The sequence below is a fragment of the Saccostrea echinata genome, unplaced genomic scaffold (genome assembly GCF_033153115.1).
Source record: "Saccostrea echinata isolate AGI-Se365-2 ecotype Australia unplaced genomic scaffold, CSIRO_AGI_Sech_v1 ptg000022l, whole genome shotgun sequence".
Lineage (NCBI taxonomy): Eukaryota > Metazoa > Mollusca > Bivalvia > Ostreida > Ostreidae > Saccostrea > Saccostrea echinata.
The window spans coordinates 8,557,305-8,583,248 of NW_026889771.1; the positions used below are offsets into that span (position 1 = coordinate 8,557,305).

At 31.9% G+C, this 25,944-nt stretch overlaps 2 protein-coding genes across 2 annotated transcripts in view; one reads left to right on the top strand and one right to left on the bottom strand.

Moving 5' to 3' along the window:
* The first annotated feature begins 60 nt into the window (after positions 1–60).
* Positions 61–15,269, top strand: LOC133190347 (26S proteasome non-ATPase regulatory subunit 12-like). The gene is made up of 11 exons (XM_061325922.1): positions 61–192; positions 9,403–9,462; positions 10,097–10,225; positions 10,368–10,475; positions 10,671–10,775; positions 11,664–11,813; positions 12,866–13,000; positions 13,175–13,287; positions 13,451–13,628; positions 14,373–14,450; positions 14,921–15,269. The coding sequence occupies exons 1-11, from the start codon at positions 97–99 to the stop codon at positions 15,128–15,130; spliced, it is 1,362 nt and encodes a 453-aa protein (XP_061181906.1). The 5' UTR covers positions 61–96; the 3' UTR covers positions 15,131–15,269.
* Positions 15,270–16,413: 1,144 nt separating this feature from the next.
* The window catches only part of LOC133190349 (prominin-1-like), a 36,320-nt gene continuing 26,789 nt past the window's right edge, over positions 16,414–25,944 (bottom strand). Inside the window, exons 22-26 of the mRNA XM_061325923.1 lie at positions 24,245–24,334; positions 22,758–22,930; positions 22,379–22,420; positions 21,020–21,292; positions 16,414–19,431 (exon numbers count right to left, since the gene is read on the bottom strand). Coding sequence (XP_061181907.1) covers positions 21,031–21,292; positions 22,379–22,420; positions 22,758–22,930; positions 24,245–24,334 — 567 coding nt within the window. The 3' untranslated portion in view covers positions 16,414–19,431; positions 21,020–21,030. The remainder of the gene's footprint in view (positions 19,432–21,019; positions 21,293–22,378; positions 22,421–22,757; positions 22,931–24,244; positions 24,335–25,944) is intronic.

Below are 25,944 nucleotides of genomic sequence, written 5' to 3' on the forward strand. Positions count from 1 at the left end.
TTACAATCTTGAAGAAAATCCGTCTTAAAATTATCTTACCAAGATGAAACTTGTCTTTCTCGATTTTTCTCGTTATATACGAGATTGTGAGAAATCATGGCGGACACCGGCGATGAAAAACAACAAAAAATGGAAGTGGACTACAGCTCCACCGTAGATGAAAAACTGCCAAAATGTGAAAAGCTTGCAAAGGTATGTATAGTCTTACAAGTGTTTAATAAATTTTCATATGATTAATCTAAGTTTTTCTCACTTTTTCGTATTATTGTTTTAAGCTATGCCTCGTGACAAAACAGCTTTGTCATACTTGCTAATAAGCATTTTCAGTGATCATATATCCCCAAATTTAGTTCAGTATTCAATTTCCAAGCAACCTTCTTATACTTACAAATTTGTACAAATAGTTAATTTAATGCTAATATGTTAGACGGTGTGACCGTTGATGAGGGCGGAGCCATCAAGTAAAAATTTCTACATTTAATTTTATTGTTTTAATTGTGTGTAGTTAGTGTCAGAAAATCATAACAAAGACCTCAGTCTTTTTTTTTTTTTTTTTTTTTTTTTAAAGAAGCTGTAAGTTCTCTTACCTCAAATATTTTTCATTTCAAATAAAGAAATTTAAGGGTATTTAGTTTTATAAATCTGGAATACTTTTTCTAAGATATTTCAACATGAATTGCCTAGCCAGAGCACTCAAAATCAAGTAGCATAACGGGGAAATAATTAAATAACCACATAATTAATAAAAAGGATCATATATGGAAGATTAAAGAAAAAGATATTTTAGTACTATTCAACAACATTGACCTCTTTATGGATCACCATGGGTAATGTCAAATGAAGATTCTGTATTTGCGGGGGTATTTTTAAGCCAAGAGAACATTAAACTTTATTAATATACATGTCATGTGTTGAAGTCCCTCAATGTATTGTTTAACTTGGTTTTTCTCATATGATTTTGGACTTTATACACTATCATAACCCACCATAGGTTCCAACTGGCTGAATAAATTTTCTGTTCTATATTTTTAAAAGTACTTTTTAAAATAAAAATTAGAAATCAATTTCTTTTATCATTTAAAGCGTATCCAAAAATGGAGCAATGTGTTTGCATGATGTGGTAGTTTAAGCTTCAGACATGTCCAAAGATTCTTCTTTTGATGGTGAACTTCACGAAATTGAATTTTGACACTTAAAAAAATGATAAAACTTTTGAGAAAAAAAATTCACAACAACAAATATGAGACACAGGCCTCCACCTGCAAATGTATATAGGATCAAGCAGGTAATCAAAGACAAGAATAAATGAATGAATTAATAAATTAAAAATTAAAAAAAAAAATGAAATGCATACCCCTTCCCCCTTCTTGAGTTCATACCAGAATTCAGTAAAGCTTTTCATGCAATATTTTACCACTGAAACATTTTAAAAATGTATTATTCAAGAGGAAAATTATACCACGTCACAAAAAAATCTTATACTTCTAGTTTGTGTATTGAAAATAATCCTGAAGACATTCGTAATTAATAAATTTTATTAACAAATAAATTAGAGTTGTTTCTTTTCCCTAAAGTCTGGTGGAAGGGGCCACAGAAAGATCCGCCCCTCCATAGTACGTAGTACGCAGTCTAGACAGTGACGTCACTGGAATTCGTTAAACTGTTTTTTGTTTCACCAAAAACATATTAAGGTTTATTAAAAGGTGAATAAATTTGTTTTTAAAAAGAAAGTATGCATATGAAATATCAATTATTACAAGTTGTTAAAAATCCAACAGTCTCCGCTGATTCATGCAGTCAATGAATGACGTCACATGTCAGGTCTATGACGATCGAGTGCAAGTTAGGCTAGGCCTAGATGAAAACAAAAGTAACAAGGATGTGTACTATAAGGGTGTTTTTGATTATTAGAATTTTTAAAACTTCATTCACGCAGGATTGGAATTAAAATTACGATTCTTCAGCATCTCGTTTATGCGGGAATTTGTCGCGAGATTCAAGATGGAAAAGATTATGGACGCCATATTGGCGACAAGGTTCTCAGTTCCATAGGTATTGTAATAAAAATATAGTTTACAATAGAATTCAATATATTTTACATACATACGTGTTACCTATAGGGAGAGCTTCTCTCTCACGGGCCCTTCGGGCCCGTGAGAGGGCTCCGCCCTCTATCAATTATATCACAGAGATGGAGACATTTTTAAATCAGTCCGAATTTCCTTTGATTTTTTAAGGAACCATACATTTCCCCAAGGTCCGTTTATGGTATATTTAATAGAGGGCGGAGCCCTCTCACGGGCCCGAAGGGCCCGTGAGAGCGAAGCTCTCCCTATAGGTAACACGTATGTATGTAAAATATATTGAATTCTATTGTAAACTATATTTTTATTACAATACCTATGGAACTGAGAACCTTGTCGACAATATGGCGTCCATAGTCATTTCCATCTTGAATCTCGCGACAAATTCCCGCATAAACGAGATGCTGGAGAATCGTAATTTTAATTCCAATCCTGCGTTAATGAAGTTTTATAAATTCTAATAATCAAAAACACCCTTATAGTACACATCCTTGTTACTTTCGTTTTCATCTAGGCCTAGTCTAACTTGCACTCGATCGTCATAGACCTGACATGTGACGTCATTCATTGCATGAATCAGCGTAAACTGTTGAATTTTTAACAACCTGTAATAATTGATATTTCGTATGCGTACTCTCTTTTTAAAAACAAATTTATTCACCTTTTAATAAACCTTAATATGTTTTTGGTGAAGCAAAAAACAGTTTAACGAATTCCAGTGACGTCACTGTCTAGACTGCGTACTACGTACTATGGAGGGGCGGATCTTTCTGTGGTCCCTTCCACCAGACTTTAGGGAAAAGAAACAACTCTAATTTACTTGTTAATAAAATTTAGTAATTACGAATGTCTTCAGGATTATTTTCAATACACAAACTAGAAATAAAAGTTTTTTGTGACTTGGTATAATTTTCCTCTTGAATAATACATTTTAAAAATGTTTCAGTGGTAAAATATTGCATGAAAAGCTTTACTGAATTCTGGTATGAACTCAAGAAGGGGGGAAGGGGTATGCATTTTAATTTTTTTTTTCATTTTTCATTAATTAATTAATTAATTCTTGTCTTTGATTACCTGCTTCTTCCTATATACATTTGCAGGTGGAGGCCTGTGTCTCATATTTGTTGTTGTGAATTTTTTTTCTCAAAAGTTTTATCATTTTTTTTAAGTGTCAAATTTAGTTTCGTGAAGTTCCCCATCAAAAGAAGAATCTTTGGACATGTCTGAAGCTTAAACTACCACATCAAACACATGTTCCATTTATGGATACGCTTCAAATGATAAAAGAAAATGATTTCTAATTTTTATTTTTTTATTTATGTGGTGAATAGGGATGTCACAAAACATTGATACTTCCCAGAAATGTACCCTAGCTATTATTCACAAGTTTTGGTTTTAAAATTCTAATAGTTTTGGCATAAACAATTTAATATCTGTAAAAAAAAAATCCTTTTATTGAGTTAAATTTGTTTTTTCCAGAAAAGATTTTTATCTTGCTTTTATGTTAGTTTTAGAAAGCACTAAACACTATTCGAATCGGATTAATTTTTTAAAATGCAGAAATGTTGAATTTACTGTACATTTTTTTCGTTAAAATTAAGAAAATAATTCTCAGAAATTTTGCGATGCTGATACTTTTAGCCCTCACGATACACAGCCCTAGTGTTGGTCAGAGGATCAGTTTCCGAGTGTCCTGATAACCCAGGAGTTAGATCATCTTTCTGTAGTTTGGGTCCCAAGTTCGACTTCCGATGTATTCGATCCTAACAATTGTCCTTATTTGTATTTGATGTCATGACCATGCATTGGAAGTAAAAGATGAGAATTAAATGACTTGATTTTTCTGGATTGGGATTTTTAAATTAAGTCATGAAAGATAAAGAAATGTTGCTCAGGCATATTCGTTTATTAATATTGTTGGACAGATACATAGGTGAAAGAGTTCTTGGGCTTTGGTAGGTTGAATCCTTGACTGGTCCAGTGCACGCTCTTTCCCCGTTATGCTACTTGATTTTGAGTGGCTAGGCAGTTCATGATGAAATAACTTAGAAAAAGTATTCCAGATTTATAAAACTAAATACCTTAAATTTCTTTATTTGAAATGAAAAATATTTGAGGTAAGAGAACTTGAAGGTTTTTTTTTTAAGAATGAGGTCTTTGTTATGATTTTCTGACACTAACTACACACCAGTCCAAACGAACGCCAAAAACAGCGTTTCCGGAAGTAAGAAATTGAGACTGAAAAAGACTCCGAAAATAGAGTCCGTGGTCTACAAAAACTGTCCATGCAAAGTTTTGGAAAGTATGGCAATTACACCAGTACTCAGAAATGCTAAATAAAAGACTTCGGAAGAGATTTTTTATTTTATTTGCAAAAAAGGAGATATTTTCTTTCAAAGTTGACGTTTGAAGTCAGATAAATTACAGAGAAAATGATACGTTTGAGAAGTAAATATGTATAATAAAAGGGATATATATGCAAAATTGGACAAAATACAATGTAACTGTTAAAATCTTGACTGAATTTTACACATAAATTAGCATTCCGTTTTGTTTTTTGTTTTTTTTATCTGTGTACGATATCTGAATTAAATGCGCAAGTTCTTATCATTGTTAATTACCGAATTTTTATCACATACGAACAAATATTATTATGAAAACAGTTTAAAAACTATAATCTATCAATATGAAAACGAAAAACCACTCTTCTAGAAATTAAGGTCACAACATGTCTTCTAAAAATGAACCTGTGAATATCTCTGCTCCGTGGTGAAAAATACGCAATTTTCTGATTAAAATAAATACAAGCTGGTGTCTTCAAAAACAAATAAAAACACCTTTATTTTAGAAAGGACATAAAATTTAGATCAAGGAGACAATAAATCAAATAAGAAAATAATTCTTACCGGCGGTATTGAATTCGATCTCGTATATCCAATTTACTATTATGCAAGAGTTTGAAGCGATGAATAAGTCAATATCCACAAAATAATTTAATAAATGTAATTATCCATTCAACAAAAATTAAAATAAAGTCACGATGAACTAAATACAGCCATTATGCAGTCGTATATTTTGGAGAAAGCGAACGACAATCCATCGTTTGTTTACATCGGACGCCATTTTGCCGCAATGCATGATGGAGCCAAAGACTTCGTTTTCGGAGTTCACGCCGTTTTTGGAGTTGGTCTAGACTGCACACAATTTGATTTTAACACTGACTTATCATTAAACAATAAAATGTAGAAATGTTCACTTGATGGCTCCGCCCTCACCAACGGTCACACCGTCTAACATATTAATGATTAATTTCTGTGAAACTTACTTTTGTGTGAATAATTTACACGTGGTATTTAACTTTGTAATATTTTGATGGTTTGACTGTTTGAGCGAGTGCAGCTGTATGTTATTCACTTTTATCTTAATGTTACATCTTCCTCTTTAAACTACATGAGGCATTTGGAAGATCTAGACTGTGACATCACATGACTTTGTTGTGTTATTTGCATTTCCATAACAAAGTCTGAAAAGTGCAAATTTTTGAGAAAGAACATTTAATCTATTATCTATTTGTATTATCCATTAAATCAAGGCAAGTTTATTTTTTGGCAAACTTTGTTGTTACTGCTAGAATGTAGTATGTGGCAAGTCACAAATTGCAAAGATTGTGGGTCGAGAGGTAATTGCGGAAAAATGCTATTGGATCATTGTGCAGCATTCCAAATTTTTTCTATGCTCATGCAGTTTCTTTGCCCATGAAGGCTTTGTCTTAAGAGCTCATGCACCACTGCTCACACTATAATTTTTAAATGAATAAAGTCTCCTGCATATCAGCATCATCATATTTGTGGATTACATCACAGGTGCTTGGGTTTTAATCTATAATATGTTGACGGTGCGACCGTTGGGGCGAGCGGATTGTTCACTTAATTTTAAGATCCACCTCTTCAAACCGCACGAGACATTTGGAACGTCTAGACTGTGACATCACATGACGTCGTATGTTAGCAGCATTTCCATAAATGAAGTTTGAAAAGTGCAAAAATTTTAACAAAGAACGTTTAATCTACTATCTGTATGCAATATCCATTAAATTAAGGTGAATTTATTTTTTGTGAATTTTAGTTGTTGTTACCACGCGAATGAGGTTAGAAACGAGAACAACAAGCGATGCATTGTGGGTCCAGAATTACTGTGGAAAAAAATTCTATTGAATGAATGTGCAGTAGTCCGAATATTCTCTTCGCCCAGGTGTTGTCGTTAGAGCTCACAGTGACGAGCGGCACATCGCGCCGCTTGCTGCGCTCACTATGAAATGTATGATACCTAATATACATAGGCTTGATAATGGCAACTGCTGTCTGGGTTATTTACAGAGCTTGTTATTTGAAAATGAAGCTGCATCTACCATGTTCAATGCACAAGACATCTTAAAACATTAATTACTCTTAAAAATTCTGGAAGCATCCTGAGAAATTTTCATAGGTTTTTCTTTTAACATACATATTCATACAGATTGAAACCCTAGAACCCATGCATCACCTCAAAATTTCTTGGCCTTCAAACATGGTTTCATCAGTGAATTTTTTTCTCTCCAAATTTTCAAGAGTTCAACTAGTGTTTAACATAGGCAACAAATTTGAAGTATGCAGTCAGGGAATTAACATTAAATATAGATCAGTATTTGACTGTTTGCTGTTGCTTGCAGTCAGCAATGAAATGAAATGGTAAACATTCTGATTCAGAGTCAATTTTGAAGTTCAGTGACAGGAAAATACTTCTCCCTCTTGTTCTTGATAGTAATTGTCTAAATTAACATTGTGAATTTCCATAACCAATAAAAAAATCATTCCAACTGGTTTGCTTCAACTTGCTTGTATCCAATCTTTATACTATAAATGGTTTGGAAATGATAAAACTCTAAACATTGAATGAAATTTACTTCCAATACATTTTGCTATCCATAGTGTTGTATCATTGATACACATTTTCTTCAAAAATTTCATTAGGAGCTCATATTTTATTTTTCCAAGGGAAAACATTCTAACTCACTCCTTTTTCAAAATAATGTCCTGTACCTTTTTTAGCTCACCTGAGCTGAAAGCTCAAGTGAGCTTTTCTGATCAACCGTTGTCCGTCGTCCGTCCGTCCGTCTTTCTGTCCGTCTGTCTGTAAACTTTTCACATTTTCAACTTCTTCTCAAGAACCACTGGGCCAATTTTAACCAAACTTGGTACAAAGTATCCTTGGGTGAAGGGGAGTTTAAATTGTTAAAATGAAGGGCCAAGTCCCCTCACAAGGGGAGATAATCAAGAAAAGACAAAAATAGGGTGGGGTCATTAAAAAATCTTCTCAAGAACCACTGGGCAAGAAAAGCTGAAACTTATATGGAAGCATCCTGGGGTAGTGTAGGTTCTAAATTATAAAAATCATGACCCACAGGGGTAGGGCGGGGCCACAATAAGTATCACAAGTTTTACATTGAAATATGTAAGAAAAATATTTAAAAATCTTCTTCTCAAGAACAACTGGGCCAGAAAAACTGCAACTTATGTGGAAGCATCCTGGGATAGTGTAGATGCTAAATTGTAAAAATCATGACCCCCGGGGATAGGGCGGGGCCACAATAAGTATTACAAGTTTCACATTGAAATATGTAAGAAAAATCTTTAAAAATCTTCTTCTCATGAACAACTGGGCCAGAAAAACTGAAACTTATGTGGAAGCATCCTGGGATAGTGTAGATGCTAAATTGTTAAAATCATGACCCCCGGGGGTAGGGCGGGGCCACAATAAGTATTACAAGGGGGAAATCTGGTAAAGAACAGCATGGCCAAAGTTACTCAGGTGAGCGATGTGGCCCATGGGCCTCTTGTTTTTTCATGTGAAATGAAAAAAAAAACCTTATGAAATGAATTTGAGAAAATAAATGAACAGAGATAGTAACAATTTACATGCATAAAATGATCATTATCAGGAATGTTCAATTTTTGGATTATCAATCAACATGTCATGATGCTTCAGATTTCATTCAATAATGAATTTATCCAGTTTTGGAACACTAGCTACCATCAAAGATTAGGTGGAAGCACTAAATATGGGACAGACTATAGTAAAACAATTTATATAGTCAACCCTGCTGTGATTATGAAATGCTTTAGCAGGGGTTCAAAATTCCTCAAGCCTGACATCTGTGATTTGGTAAATTTGGTTTCGGACTCAGCATTTAGAATTGTTAAAAGTTTGAGGACTTGTTGTCATTAATAATTTTATAAACCCCAGAAAAATAGGTCCAAAAATCTTAAATAGTATGAACATCTCTTGATTATTTCATAAAAGTATAATTTTGGGAATTTTTTATCTCAATAGTTTGAGTGTTCTTAGAATTACAATCTGTCTTTTTTTTTTTTATTTTCTGTTTTGATACGACCCACATTTACTCAATTTCACAAGCTTCCTCCATCTGTTGGGGTGTCAGGGGTTGAGTGCTGGTTTTATGGTATATTTTATGTAGAAAAATAAAGATATGTAGTTACATTTTGTTTTTATTTATTCACATCAAACAAGTTGTATTTATTTATCTCAAAATGATGCTATCGATTCAGACTTGGACAATTCTTCCTTGGACATCACTAAAATTCAACCTTCAAGTCCAGGACTTAAGCATCCAAAAAAAAAAAAAAAAAAAAAAAAAATTGAACCCTTGTTTTGTTCATCCCAATTAAGCCAAGAATATCTATATCTGCCAAGGGTGAAAAAGAGGAGAGGAGCAGGGCCCTGTTTTACAAAAGAACTTAAGACTTAGACTAAAAACTTCAGCTGAATGTAAATTCTTACAAAATTATCAATTCTGTTAAAAACTTTCATGTGCAAAACATATCTTAAAAGTAAACTCTTTGAAAGTATTTCTAGTACTGTTTTTAAATTAATGTAAAAGAAGGAAATTACTCACAAAATTACATTTTGGTCTTAGTCGTAAGTTCTTATTATGTAAAATGGGACCAGATTCTTATCCTTGGCTTAATTATGAAGATGATAAAAGCTTTAAATAACTATAGCAAAGACGAGAACTTAGGTGGCAGTAAGTCAGAGACAAAGGAAAGTTGATTTATTATTGCTTATTTCATAATATTCATTAAAAAGAAGAAACAACTTTCTGTTTTTTATTAGTTCATCAGACTACTGCTAAAATTTATTTTACAAAATCAGACCAAAATTTAGTAGACTTGGGCATGGGGCTTGTGAGATTTCATGAATTAAACTGCAGCAGGCTCAATAGTTAAAACTGAATATATTTATAAACCTTTTTCTTTTTCAGCAAGGGAAGTTGACAGAGGCACTTGAAACTTTATTGTCACTTGAAAAACAAACCAGAACTGTGAGTATTTTAGTCACATACATGGTCACTGATGTTAGGTTAATAATCTACCTTTCAGTTCTACTGGTCAGAGATAGAAAAGCTTATTTACCAATTTTCATCTTCTGTTCATCTGTAATCAATTTTCAAAAATCAAAACACTTTTTTGTCTGATTTAAAAAAAAAATGGTACACATGTAGACTTTGTCAAGTCTCTTAATAATCTCTTAATTGTATTATAAACCAGTTTAAGATAAAAAAGAAAATCTGTGAAAATCTTTAAAAATGTTATTCCTTCTATGGTTTGGTTTTGATTTTAATCAAACTTGTTACAAGTTTAGAATTTCAGGATACCTGGTTCAGTATATATAAAACTTTAAAATTTTAAGTCCAATTGCAACTTTTCTCATCAGACATTTCTGGTTGTTTAATTTTTATGGCCTAGGTTATGATAAACTTGTTAAATATTTGAAATAAGTGTATTTTTAAGCACTGCATGGATAAAAGTTTTAATTAGTTGCAACTTAAACACTGATTGGAAGAGCTGAGCTGTCTTGATACTAGAGTTGTACTAATAATTGTATGACTTTGAAATTTAGGTGCAATATTTTAATGCCAAGGTGTTGTCTCTTACTGTTCTTTTCATTTATTGCAGGCTTCTGATACACATTCCACAAGTCGTATTCTGGTTGCCGTGGTGAAAATGTGCTTTGAAGCCAAGAACTGGGATGCTTTAAATGAGAACATTATACTCCTTACCAAGAAAAGGGGACAGATTAAGCAGGTACAAGGTCAACAAATCAGCAAGAGTTCACCAAAATCTTGGGAGTTTTTCATTTCAATTATTGTAATCAAATATTTTGTTTCATGCAAATCTTACATGCATGTTTAATGCTTATAGCATGCCTTGTTCCATTTTATTTTAGGCTGTGACAAAAATGATACAAGAGGCCTGCACTTATGTAGACAAAACACCAAACCTAGATATAAAACTGAAACTCATAGATACTTTACGGACAGTAACAGCTGGGAAGGTAGGTTTAGGTCCTGTTATAATTGTAATCAAGTTACTCATCTTCTTTTGCTTAGTATGGAAATTACCATCATTATTTGAAATGGAATGATTCATAAACCTACAAATGTATGCTTATGGAAGGTTAAGGTCTAGATAATACATATGGAATACACAAATGAATAATCTTGCTTAAGTGTGATGTATGATTTTGTAGATATATGTAGAAATAGAAAGAGCGAGACTGACACGAACCCTAGCAAAAATCAAAGAGGATGCAGGAAAGATTGCTGAGGCAGCAACCATCTTACAAGAACTGCAGGTACATAGAATTAAAAAAAAAAATTCAGTGAAGATATCCGTCTATACTCACCTATAAGATGGATGTTTGGGAGTTAGATTTTTGCCCAAACTCTATGTCTGACTTAAAGGGGAGTCCTAAAATCATTGGTATTTTTTTTATGGTAAAATGTAGGGACAAGGGATATACCTTTCCAACAAAAAACATTAAAACAAAAATTTAACAAAATACAGTCAAACCTCGTTTTGTCATAACTCAGTAGGACCTAGAAAGACTTTGAGATATCCAAGGATTCAAGATATCAAGATTTAAAATACATAGAAAAAGAAAAGTGGTAACTTCCAACTCACTTAAAATTGTTAACGGATTCTGTCCGAAAGCTGTATTAACTTTTCAGAGGGTCAATGGCAAATCCTTCAAGATAACCTTTAAAAAAAAACGGATTCTGTCCGAAAGCTGTATTAACTTTTCAGAGGGTCAATGGCAAATCCTTCTAGATAACCTTTAAAAAAAAATACAACCGACTTATAAGCAGAAGGACTTATAGGTAAGGATATACAGTAAATATCCAAAACATCTGCAATAAAGGAAACATTAGAAGTAAAGTTTCATAAAAAAGTATTCAGTGACATTGCAGAAAAATTCAGGTTCCAGTTTATAGATATTCCAAGGTTTACATTCTGATTTATCAATGTGAAAATACATGTACAGTGTATTTGGATTAGAGCACTTTGTTTTGTAGTTGGGAGGTAATGCTTGAGAGTTATTTACCACAGTAATTTTCTCCAGGACCATTTGAGTCTATACATTACTTTGTTACATGGTCACTTTAATTAATTTATTGTATTGCATTTACATTTCTCTTGATACCTGGAACTTTTTAGCCATACTGCTGAATTATAATTTTAGGTGGAGACGTTTGGCTCCATGGAGAGGAAGGAGAAGATTGAGTTTATCCTGGAGCAGATGAGATTATGTTTGGCAAAGAAAGATTACATCAGGACACAGATTATCAGCAAGAAAATCAACACCAAATTCTTTGAAGATAAAAACACCACAGTAAGAACACATATTATTGTAACAAGATAAAAACACCACAGTAAGAACACATACTATTGTAACAAGATAAAAACACCACAGTAAGAACACATACTATTGACACAAGATAAAAACACCACAGTAAGAACACATACTATTGACACAAGATAAAAACACCACAGTAAGAACACCTACTATTGTTTCAAGATAAAAACACCACAGTAAGAACACATACTATTGTAACAAGATAAAAACACCACAGTAAGAACACATACTATTGTAACAAGATAAAAACACTACAGTAAGAACACCTACTATTGTAACAAGATAAAAACACCACAGTAAGAACACATACTATTGTTTCAAGATAAAAACACCACAGTAAGAACACATACTATTGTAACAGGATAAAAACACCACAGTAAGAACACATACTATTGTAACAAGATAAAAACACCACAGTAAGAACACATACTATTGTAACAAGATAAAAACACTACAGTAAGAACACATACTATTGTAACAAGATAAAAACACTACAGTAAGAACACATACTATTGTAACAAGATAAAAACACTACAGTAAGAACACATACTATTGTAACAAGATTAAAAAAAACACCACAGTAAGAACACCTACTATTGTAACAAGATAAAAACACCACAGTAAGAACACCTACTATTGTAACAAGATAAAAACACCACAGTAAGATCACATACTATTGTAACAAGATAAAAACACCACAGTAAGAACACATACTATTGACACAAGTACATGTAAATCAGTGGGTTCTGTTTTGAGCAAAAGGATTCCTAAATGTCGTGAACTTTCGTGTAGAATTACTGCAGAGTAGACTAGAATGATAGATATAATATTTTATGTGGTTTATTTGTTATTTTCACTCTTAATCATTTAAAAGAGCCAATTTTATGAAAAATAAAGTCTTAGATACAGACTGGAGTAATTGAGTTGTATACATGATCTACTCATAGCTAACATTTATTGCCTCATTTGGTTGAATTTAATTTTGAAATACTTCCTGAATCCTATTGCAGTTTGACTATGTTTTGTAGGAGCTGAAGTTGAAGTATTATCAGTTAATGATAGAGCTGGATGAGCATGAAGGCTCGTACTTGGCAATATGTAAACATTACAGAGCTGTGTATGAAACACCAGAAATTAAAGAAGATAAGGACAAAATGAGAGAGGTGAACACTGGCTTCTGTTTTTAAAGAATTGAAATATTCACACTGATCTCTTACATAAATATGTATTTAATTACAAGTATATCAGTATAAAGAAAGGAATTGGTTTAAAGTAAATGTACAAATTTAATACCGAACTCTTGATGTTGTGTGTTAAATAATGAGTGTTATATTTAGGCACTACGGTATGTGGTACTGTATCTGATCTTGGCCCCTTATGACAATGAACAATCTGATTTGATTCATCGAGTGAAAGAAGATAAACACTTAGAAGAAATCCCTGTGTACAAGTAAGTGAAAGAACTTTTATTAGCTTTGTGGTTAAAAAAGAAATATTCCTAGTATTTTCAACACGTCATTTTTAGTGTGTTTTTTTTCTAGCAGGAAATTTTAAACTTGAATGTAAAATTTTTTATTATACATGACAAGTTTTTATTATACATGACATTTCAGAGAGCTACTGAAATGTTTCACGACAGCTGAGCTGATTAACTGGAAACAGTTGTGTACTACATATGAGAGTGAATTGAAGTTTGGCTCCGCCTCAAGTCCTGCTACTCATGTGTTCAATACAAAGTTGGAGGGAGGAGCAAAGAGATGGACGGATCTCAAAAATAGGGTGGTGGAACATGTAAGTCATAGTACTGAAGTACAGAATTTTTTTTATATACATGTATATATTTAATTATAGCTTTACAGAAAATAAATAGTAGTGGTGTTCCAATCATCGATTATAATCGAAAATCAGTCGATTGCTGGCATAATTCAAGCGCTTGATTACAAAATTTTTATTCCGATTAATCGGGTTATCTATTTTATTTTACTAGCATAATAGTTTTAAGCTGAATATTCCAGCTGCAATTTGTCTATTAACTTATTTGTGCATCGTAATGGCGCAGACGAACAGACATTGTATTCATACCCGGGTAACAACGCTAATTCCCGGGTATGGACGTACTTCGGATTCTACAAAATGAATGTTGAACCAGCTGGACTAGATAGAACGTTCTATCGTTAAAATGAAATTGTCCTATGGACTTTGGCTTGTCCCTAGACACAGTTAGATTATTCTAACTACAGCTGGACCGCCACAGAAAGTAGTTATTCACCTATTCTTACCATTTAATAAACTAAATTGACAGACTTTGTAAATGTCCAATTATAATTGATAATTAGTTAGTTACAGTAGCCAGATCATCGATTATGAAATTCTTACCGATTCCCATCACTAATAAATAGCATTGCCAATGTATAGATCATTGTTAAGCACCTTTACATATATTTGGTAGGCTACTTATTATATATTTATTTAATGTTAAGTCTGACTTTTTTTGTTTGAAATTTTGTTTTTACTTGGTGATTTTCTTCATTTAAGAATATACGAGTGATGGCCAAGTACTACACAAGGATAAGGACAAAGCGAATGGCAGAACTTCTAGATCTGGCAGAATCGGTAAGCTTTTTATACAAAAAGTCATGTTGTTTATAATCTTTTTATTAATGAACATGACACTTTTCACTTCAGAAATAGAAATACATGTATATGAAAAATCTAACTGTAATACAGGGAATTTTCCACCAGTTTCATTTTTGCCCCTTTCGCCGTCATTGCAAGTGGGCAAATTTAATACAGGGAAAATTCAAGGAAGACTGCATTATCTCTTAAACACAATTGTATTGGGGCAAATTTAAAATGTGGCAAAATTGCAAGTGTGGAAGGGCAAAAATAGCACAGGACAAAAATAACCCTGTATACAGCAAATAGAGAATATAGTGCTACATGTCCGTGTACGTCAAATACATTGCTCTGTTTAAAATGCCATTTACAGAAATTCGCTACCTTTCTATAAAACGTTTAATTTATTATATTTTTGAGACGAAATGGTTTCTTAAAATTTACAATTTGTTTTTTTTTTTTAATAGGAAACTGAGGAGTTTCTCTCTACTTTGGTAGTAAACAAAACAGTGCAGGCCAAGATTGATCGCCTGGAGGGAATTGTGCATTTCAGTGAACACAAAGACCCCAGTGACATCCTTAATGATTGGTCATTTAACATAAACACCTTAATGCAACTGGTCAACAAAACTAATCACCTGATTACAAAAGAGGAAATGGTCCACAAACTCCATTAGTGCTAAATTTCTGTGTAAATACCTCTAAATTTTACAGTGTATCAGTGGATAGCTGTGTTGTGATATACATGTAAGGAAAAATTCCTTATGCCTTCATACGTTTCACATGATTTAAAAACTAAATAAATATTAATATTGTCCTTTTTTGTCTTTATTTATATAACTTTGATGATTATCTGTTTTACATCTTTAAAGTGCATGATTTTATGTACATGTATAAGTGGGTGATTTTTGTCCCTTCTGATTGTCTGAATTTGGTATAATTGAAGTCATTGTACTACATTGTACATAGTAGTACTTTAGTACCTACATGTACCTGAAATGTAAATTCAACCCTGTTGAACTTTGGTTTTATTCATATCAGATCAAGGATTAGCATTTAACAAATTATCGTGCTTGTAGTCTTGTTGTCTAATTTTGTGCTAAGTTCTATTTCAATTAGACTAAAACTGTTGAAACAGAATTAAAAAAAATTTAAAGTAACATATCGTTAGTGACAGTAACTATGGCAAAACTACTCATTGAAATATAGCATGTACATGAAATTATGTATCTTATCAACATTTACACAGATATGAGCCGTTATCAGGGAATAATTTTATGGGAATCCCGATGTCCATTCTGTCTCCATACTACTTCATGTTCAGTCTTTTCGATGGAGGCAGAAGCATTTACTTCGCACATAGGCAGCTAACTACCAGAGGGATTGACATGACCCAATTTATGGTCATTAGGACAAGATGTAAAATCATGTCTGTTCCAAGGCTTTGTAGACATTGTAGTTGCTTATGACTGAGATTGTATCATGACCGAGAACTCCCCTTTAATGATTTCAAGACATTTGATATAAAGCAATATCTTTTGCCTGTCTATTAGCATTTTAAAATTAAAATGCATAATAACTAGTCACTTTTGAACAAGTTATTTAAAAAGAATTCACTTTGTACCTGCTGAGAAATTCAAAATGCATTGGACAGTCTTTTACAAAGGAATACTGAAAACCAACTATTATTCGTGTCAAGTCAGTTTGAAATCAATTCATGACGATTAATTGTCGCGACTGAGGAAACATTCTCTACAAATACAAAGCAAAATAAATGATTCGCAGCGATTTATATTCGCGAGTTAATGTAGGTAGCGAAACTCGTGAATATTTCTCGCCTGCGAATAAAAGTTGGTTTACAGTACACATATTACCTAGTTATGTTTTGGTCCCAACAAGTTACCTTAATTACAGGAAAGATGCTTCACCTCTTTGAGCAGAAAAAATAACAAGCTTTATATTAATGAATCTTAATTTAATGGTTTAATGATGGATGCAAACAACATTCAGACAATAATAAGGTTGTACAATGCATAATTCTCAACCAAACAAAGCATTTATAAATCATTCAGTAAAATGTTGACAGTGGTGGAATGTTATACAGGACTCTATAAAACCTGGTCCCAATTTTCTGAAAGGCACGCTATATACTGGACCTCCCTCACTGTTTCTAGGGGAAATTTCTTAAGATTAAAACATGAAAGCTACAGAAGAATAAATTTATGGGACAATACGTATATTCTGTATGCAGAACTCAACAAAGACAAAAATTAGCATCTGGTAAATAATTTGATAACATGTTTAAATAATCACTATGTGAGATCAGTTATAGGATTAATTATTATGCATTCATTACAACCATTACACCAATGTTATTACCCCTCAGCTGAGGTAAAAGTATCCTTTTAATTAAAAGGACGGTTTTGGATATATCACATTTTAAAATCTGGTTAAAAACTTGTACATAAACGTACATTTCTAAAAATAAATGGCTACATTTGGTGTAATATTATTTACATTTTAACTGCATTGAAAAATCTCATCAGTGTATGAATATTTCAAACTGAAAAAGTGTGATAAAGCAAGTTTTGCCTGTTTTATCTTATTCATCTCTTCAAAAGAGGTTGCTAGATTGCACATGTCCTTTTACATCTCCACTTATTCATGTACCTTGTTATAACAGTACTCTAAAAGAAAGATCTTTGGAGATTACTTATAAAGTCAAAGGTTTTATAATTTACAGAAAAATATTCTGATATCTCAACTTTCATTCTTCACTTGAAATAACTTTCACATGGACAATTTGTTTCTAAGACTGTAATACAACATGCTTTAAAATTCATTATTAATTCATGTACATCAAATACAATGTAATTGAAACATTCCTTTTATTCTTGATATGATGGAAGAGTTCCTTATCTTGGTAATGAATAATGAAGAATTAATAATTGGTTTAATTAAAACATCACTTGCTATCGATTAAAACCTGCAAGTTCTCTAAAACTACAACATTCATCCAAAGCTTCCACTAAACCTGCTAAATTATGTACCTAAAAATTGGACAGTTCTGATGTGAACATATACATAACATTCTTTTATATATGTTTATATATACATACTGTTAAATTTCGTTGACATATTGAAATACTGGAGAATTTGATAATATAGAACAAATCAATTTCTCTTTGTTAATTATATTATATTTTAGTGAAAACACATCATATAAGTACTTTCTAATTGAATGTTTCATTTCTAAGTAGGCATAAAATAATGTTAACTTGAACCTTTTCTCATCATTTCTTTACTAGCTAGGGATGCTTTGGCAAGAAAATATTTTTTATAAATACATGTACATGTCTATATATAAATATAATAAAAATCTAAAAATTACCAATATTTTATAGCTGGTTTTAAATTCTTGTAGAACACAAAATTTTCAAAAGTCAGGCAATGATAATATATACCTATATATCAAGATTACTTTGAAATAAAGAAAAAAACCCACAGAAATAATAATTTAAATATTACAGTAGTCTTCATTTTATCTTAACCATGTATTATTGACCTAACCATTCCTACTCCGTACCAAGTACATGTATCTGAGATGTGTTCAAGACAATAACAGCTACCCTAGATGCTTGACAATATATCTAGATTTATTGAATGCACTATGAAAGCTTGTTATCCCTACATGGCAGCTATACTAGCACGTCACTCAAGATCACAGATCGATGTAATTGCTACAATCTTGAACACATCCCTGTATTTAGCCTCTAGCAATCTTTTCCAATTTGCATAGAAAATCTGATATGCAAGTTGATTTCACTAATAAAAATTATTTCATAAATACATATAAATCGCAATACTTCTAAATCTTTTGTACCAAAGACACGTATATATCACGTATAAACATTTTAGTAACAAAAATTCATTTGCTTTTACCAAGATTAAACACAAACACTTCTCAATTCCCTTTTGTACATGGATTGACAAAAATTATTCTTCAAAGAAAATAACACAATAAGCCATATTTTTATAAAAATGTTTTTAAAATACATGTAAGCTTGAAATAAAACACTTAGCAGTACATAGAAATATCTAGTGCTAACAATCACTGAAATACAAGCCATTTTTGGGGTCATATATAAAATTTGATTTGGGAAACAGAAAATGGCAGAAAACTATAGCACCATTTTTTTTTAACAGAAAAGGTTTCTCAGTTTTACTTGCATGTCAAACATATACACAAACTTGAAATGAACACACTAGTATCTACAATTAAAAAAAACACATGAAAAGAGAAGAGAGCAGAAAGTTAGACCCGTTAGATAGTAGTTTGGAATGAAAGGTTATAAATATGTAGAAAAGGGATTTTTGAGCCATGACATCTTGTGGAATGATTTTTGTTTTCAAAACAAGAAAAAAAACTTCCAGGGAAAGACGGCTTAGAAATTTGTGAGCAAAACAGAAAAACATAAATAGTCTGTAAATTGCCAATATAAAACAAAATAAGAAATCTGTGATCAAAAAAATCAATTCTTGTATAAAAATATCCTATAAACAAAAAAGTGATAGCACAAGGTTCATCTTCCAAATGTAAATGTTTTAACAATTAACTTCCATGCCATTCATTCAAACTTTAAAGGGCTTTCACCACCCTATTATTGAAGACAAAGATGACAAACAATTGGTTCAACATCAAATAACAAAAAAATCTCTTTGACTACAATCAATGTGACATTGGCTTTCACATTCCAACAGAACAACAACCTGTGTTTTTTCTTCTGGTAACAAATCACAATAGGGTTTTTAAACATTTTTTGGGATCAAGATACTGGACTTTTTTTCTTTTTGGTATGAGATCATATCACAGCTCTGCAATCAATCTCCAGAATAATTCTGTCTCCAGATAATTCTCTGTCTCCAGATAATTAACAGTCTATGGATAATTTTCAGTTTTTGTCACCAGTCTCCTGCTCTGTAAGAGGTAAAAATTAAAACATTTGAGTTTTTTTTTTTAACAATAATCCTATTTTAAATATGATACTTTATTCAAGTTTTATATTATACATATACATTACTTGCAAAACATTCTTTCATGTACTATAAAGGCTAATTTTTAAAGCTTTGCATGGACTCTTCAATAAATAGTTTCACTTTCCAAAAAAAAAAAAATGATTTTAATTATCTATGTAGATTGAATCTATAAATCAAAATACCAAGATTAAATTAAAATTGGAACACTTTCAAGCACATTTGTTTTTATTATATACAGTTATATGAATATTGTAATCTATCAGGATAAATGTACATTGTATATACTTTATTTTCATTATCATACATGTACATCGTCATCAATAATTCTAGCTCTATATACAGTCTGTTGTAAAGGGTGAAAGGATGTTTCATGCAGAAAGTCTATAATCATGTTCATTTACAGACCTAAGGACTTATACTGGATAGGGATTGTCATGAGGGGCTCTGAATTCTTTATTCTAGCCCTAGAATCATGCAATACATAGTAATATAGTCAGTTGCAATTCTGCTTAAATTGTTTTCACATTTGTTACATTTCATAATGGTAATTTTTTTCAACAATTTTCCTTTTGCTGGGAAGGTTTTGTTTCTTTTATTATCAAAATTCAGTAAGCAAAGCCACTTGTAAAATATCACAAAACAAAGACAAAAATTATTCAAAATGAATCCCCAAAGTGCTCTTCTAACTAGTGTTTAGCAACACATAAGACCAACAGTCAGTATGCTTACAAAAATTAACACCACAAAAAGCAGTATATTTTATGTGTCGTGCATATTTCTCAATTTTTTTTAGTATTTTATATCTTTTAACAATTTCATTACGATGGAATGAAAATACGGGAGAAATAATTAAACTTTTGATATACATGTACACATGTATTACATGTAAAATAAGCAAACAGAAAATAAGAAGAAAATTAACTCTCCACCATAAGTAAAGATCTTAATTCAAATTCTTTTAAGAATCCACCACATCTTTCAATATTTGCATTCTCCCAACCAAAAGCATTTTCATTTCATCAGACTTTTATCCAAATTCTGTCAATTTAACACAAGTGTTTACAACTAATTTAAAATTTTATGCTCTCTAAATAAACATGCAGAGAAGACTAAAGTGATAAAATAGTGATATGAAAAGGAAACTAATATTAGTCAGAACTTATTATCTGCCCCTGAGTCAGCTGAAAAACAAAAATGATTTATCTACAAAAAAAATCTCTCTACAGAAGAAAAAAAAAATTCTTCTAAAGAAGTGAAAAAATAAACAACGGTGAAGAAAATGTGATTAAAGTCATAAATAGATATTGATAAAGGATAGCAGTCAAGATGATGAAAAAAATATGCCTAAAAATATATAGGAGAAAATTTCAATCCTACAGCTCAAAATGCACATTCTATTAATAAGCTTTCATTCCATATGAAATTGCACACATAAATATAGATACAATTCAGCATATTTTCAATCCCTGAGATTTATTTCTTATAAGTGATTATAATGAGCTATATTCTGATTATATACGACTACTTACAGTGCAGATAATTAGTATCGTTGCTTTGTGGGCAGCACTGGGTAAGCCTCATGATGCCCTGGGCTGGGGTAGTTTCGGGAGTCATGATAGGAAGGAGGGGGGTAGTCTCTCTCACCCTGTCTATAGTATGGGTCCCCTCGACTGCCGCGATAATCGTCATGGCGATAATCATCACGGTACTGATTTCCACGGTGATAATCGTCACGGCGATCATTGTAGTAGCCTTGGTTGACCGCCCCATTGTTTGACCGACCATATCCACCATTTGGAGGACTAGGATTAGAGAATGCAGAGGTCAAATTTTAAAAGCCCCATGTTTTTATCATAAATATTACATGCTGACTGGCTTTTGAAACGGTAAAATTAAATCCCAGAACTTAAATTATTTAAGGAATGAATTTAATAGCTACCCAATTTATAAAGTGGGTTGAGGCAGTTTACAAAAAAGCGTAAACTGTTCCAACCCACTTTATACCATATAAATTGGGTAGCTATTAAATTCATTCCTTATAATTTAATTTTCATTCATTTAGTGTAAGAAAAAAGATAATTGCACATAAAAAATGACTTCAAATTGTACAAAATTTAAATGTAACGTCAGGCGGATCGATACATTTTTGACGCAAGTCATTGTGACACAGGCAACCCAATTTATACAATTTAAAGTAAATTTTTTATCCAATCAAATTGCACATTACAATCAGAATTAAATTATAATGAGTTATTTGGAATTAAGGAGCTAATAATGAATCAAGCCAGTGTTATGGAGGGAAATGTGAATAGGGTATTCACACAGTGATACTGTAAAAATTATATGTTTTACTCAACTGGCCATGTTGTATCTAAGAATGTGAATATGTGGATTCTAGTAAGGACATTGCATAACTTCGAAAAGAAAGACCTTGACCTCAAGTATAAATCACTACATAAAAGTAAGAACAGTGCAACGAATTCCAAATCATTTCACCCAATAGTTAAAAACAAAGTATGGACCTGACAAAGCCTGTGATCATGACCTCTAATTATGGAGGTATGGGTGGAGGGACAGAGCAAAACTTACGTGCCTATACCCTTAACCTTCACCCTTATAAGTACATGTATTGTTATACTACATCCTACACCTATACATGTAAGCATACAAGTGAAAAAGGTGGAAAGGATATCAAAAATGTTTTCAATAGAGAAAAATATGTTTGTATGAATTAACTTATAAAAAAAAATTAAAAATTGTGTAATATTAGGTGATAAAATTCAAGATTTGTTATCTTTAACAAAACACATTTAATTAAAGTCCACCCCAAACCACAAACAACTATACCCACAGTGCACCACAACAGGAAATGCCTAGACTTTACTCACCTGGTTAATGGAATGCTATCATCATGATACTGCTCCATCATTCTACAAAAATTATTTCAGTAGATAAACTCTCACTTTTGTAATATCTAAAACTGAACACTAAAGCATGCCTCAGTAGTTTTATAAATATTGATAATTTTTAAACATTTTATTGATTATCTTTAACAAGTCATTTTTTTAAGGAAAGAAAGTCAAAATCAGTTAATCTGATATTGCCTGCATAAGAAGTTTGCTGACATCTTGTTCTTATAAAAAAAAAAAAAAAACATTACTAATGAATGCATTTTCAAATCAAAAGATCATCTGAATCAGTTTATTCACTTAAACTCTATTAATAATTACAGGGAGTAGGGGGAGGATAATTTCAATATGAACATACGGGCTGTCGAAATCCTGCCGTTCTTGCTGCTTCTGTCTGCTCTCCTTCTTGGCTTTGTGAAGGTCTTTATCAAATTTCTCCTCTCTCTGGTACATGTTTGCCAGCAGTAATGCAAATATTATGCTTGGAATGCAGAAAAATATTCCCCAACCTAATCCAAACCAAAAGGTATTCTGAAGAGAAAATACAAATATTTATTTCTCACTCTATCAAGCAGAAATGCATATTTTTTACTATAGATCACCATATTTTTGCAACACCTTATTTTCAAGAGATGGTAATATTGTATTTATAAGCAAAACAAAATTTTCACAAATTGTGGTCACTGTTCTGTTTTACTAGCATTCCATTCCAGTAACGGCCATCACTTTGCTTGATCAACCGTAGTAAAATTTTACAAATTGATTACCATATTAGTCATCGATTGGATGGTTGATTTCGATGAAATCAATACTACTTTGCATACGAAACAAAGAACCCAGCAATACCACTGACATTGTTCATGAGTATGCAGTAAACAACAATTACAGGTGGACAATCAAAGCAAATTTTACTTCCTATAATGTTGATATCGATAGCTATAATATTATATAAATACTGCATGTAGTTGAGTGTAACCTTGAAAATTTTCACCCCTTGAAAACCATTGTCAACTGAGGCGCAGCCGAGATTGACAATAGTTTTCTTGGGGTGAAAATTTTCAACGTATTTTCAACTACATGCAATATTTATTATAATATACTGAATGTTTTATCCAAATACAGTGAAACTTGTGCTCATGAATTCTATGTCGTCAATATTTTTGGGAATATCACCCGTTATCAAGCAATGTTAAATGTTGCTATGCTGGAGGGCATAGCTTCATTATTCAGCAGATAATAGTGTTTTTTAACAAATGTTTCTCGAATCAGAAGAAACTAATTTACATGAAAGTATAATATAGTATCATAGTAGCCTTACTAATTCCATGCTTTAAATTTTCTTATGCATATTAACTCCATCATGTCAAATCACACCATATATGACACATGCTTTTTTGAGGACAGAAAACGGGCTTTGACTGCATGACCACATGTTGCTGCTGACTATAAATGCCATACTGGTAAACAAACATTCAATGTGATTAGCCAGTATTATCAGGGTATTATTGGATTCTCTGTTTCATACGCAAAGTAGTACTGATTAGATTCAAAAATCTTTGAATGACAGAAAGGTATAAGACAACCACAATGAAAGAAGTTTACAACAGAATACTGAGAAAAAAGTGCTGCAATTATATACAGTAATTTGCTCAGTCTAAACTGACATGCTGATATGCAGATCAGAAAATCAGCAAGAATAAATTTTCTTAAAAATTGGACCTCCAAATCAGAAATTTTGTATCATCTTCCAAAATTTATTTTGCAGATCTGCCTTGCCAAATTTTGGCAGTATTTTCATCTTAATTAAAATACCAGTACTAAGAGGAATTGGATGAATTAACTTACAAATGGGTCCAGTAAGACAACACACACAGCATTTGACAGTTTCTGGGCTGCAGAGTACACTTTTTCACACTTTCCTATGTTTTTGGTTGTCTATATATCAGTAAAATAAAAAAAAAAAACACTTTTAAATCAATACAAGATACGAGGTTTACTGACATGGAAATGCTCTTTTAACTGGGTATTTACTATTTATCATGAAAGCGAATATTTTTTGAAGATTTTCTTTTCTTTTTTTCCTTCTTTTTTTTTTTTTTTTTTTTTTTTTTTTTTTACAAACTCTTGAACATTCGATGGTCTTAATATGAAAGAGGAGGAAGCTTCAATATTTAGGATTTAATACACTTTATAAAACAAATTTGACTTTTTTTCCCTTTTGTCTTTTTTTTTTCTATGTAAAAGTTACCGGTAATAAAATGTCACCTGCACATCACAACCAAAAGAAAGGTGATCATTTAAAAACACCTATTAAGTTTCCATACGCAGTGAAAAAAGGTTTTATAAAACAAATCATTTCAATCTTCATTATATGTGTACATGGGACATTTGAAAAGTTCTGAGAACTGTTTGATAAAATGTTAACCATTTAATGGAGGTCAATGAGTTTGATATCACTGAAAATATCAGGAAAATATATACATATTGTGATGTCCCTTTGTAATTTTAATTAGATAAGTACTCCAAATAAGACTGACTATAAAATTGATGTAACATGAGACATAATTTCAGCAAAGTAAAATTTAAAACTCAACTTTTGTTCATTTCTTAGATGCTTTCTAACAGACATAACTGCCAGTTGAGAGAATGTTTTTATAGACTAAAGTCCATCATATGGAGTTAAAATCAGGAGCTTCTATATTTTTGAGGTGGTTTAAGAATGTGTCAAACATAGCATGTACAATTTAATTCATAAACAGTAAGAGCACTGTTACTCGAAGATACATTTGTGGAAAACTGTATTGTTACACAGAGGAGAGCTATATAAAATACCGGTAACTGAATGTCCAGCTATATTAAATAAATAAACATAGGTAATCAGAGATTACAGAGCTCACCTAAACAAATGTTGTCTTTAAGTAAGGCAAAGCCCCACACTAAACTAATAATCTAGTAGTGTGCATCCATAGATGCAACATTTATGCAATTTTGGTCTGATAGGGCTTGCAGTTACTTGGGAATGGACTTATCTAAAAACTTTTAATTAGTAACTCATCCAGAAAATGTAGGTCAAATCCAGCATCCGAAGCAAGTTTGAAAGTGTTCACACTTAACGCATCATCCATGATAGTTTGGTTCAAAAGGCCTTATAGTTTCTTGGACCTGCTCCAAAAACTTAAACCTGATCACTCATCCGGAAGGTCAGATCCAGCATCCGAAGCAAGTCCAGTAGTGTGCATCCTTAGATGTATCATCCATGCAAGTTTGGTCAATATAGGGCTTATAGTTACTCGGAAATATGATCTGCTCCAAAAACTTTAACATTTATGCAATTTTGGTCTGATAGGGCTTGCAGTTACTTGGGAATGGACTTATCTAAAAACTTTTAATTAGTAACTCATCCAGAAAATGTAGGTCAAATCCAGCATCCGAAGCAAGTTTGAAAGTGTTCACACTTAATGCATCATCCATGCAAGTTTGGTTCAAAAGGCCTTATAGTTTCTTGGACCTGCTCCAAAAACTTAAACCTGATCACTCATCCGGAA

Excerpts from the sequence above, each read along its gene's own strand:
- LOC133190347 (XM_061325922.1), top strand. The coding sequence starts at position 97 with ATGGCGGACACCGGCGATGAAAAACAACAAAAAATGGAAGTGGACTAC. Across the intron at positions 193-9,402 it reads AATGTGAAAAGCTTGCAAAG|CAAGGGAAGTTGACAGAGGC; the intron begins GTATGTATAGTC and ends TTTCTTTTTCAG. Across the intron at positions 10,776-11,663 it reads CCATCTTACAAGAACTGCAG|GTGGAGACGTTTGGCTCCAT; the intron begins GTACATAGAATT and ends TTATAATTTTAG.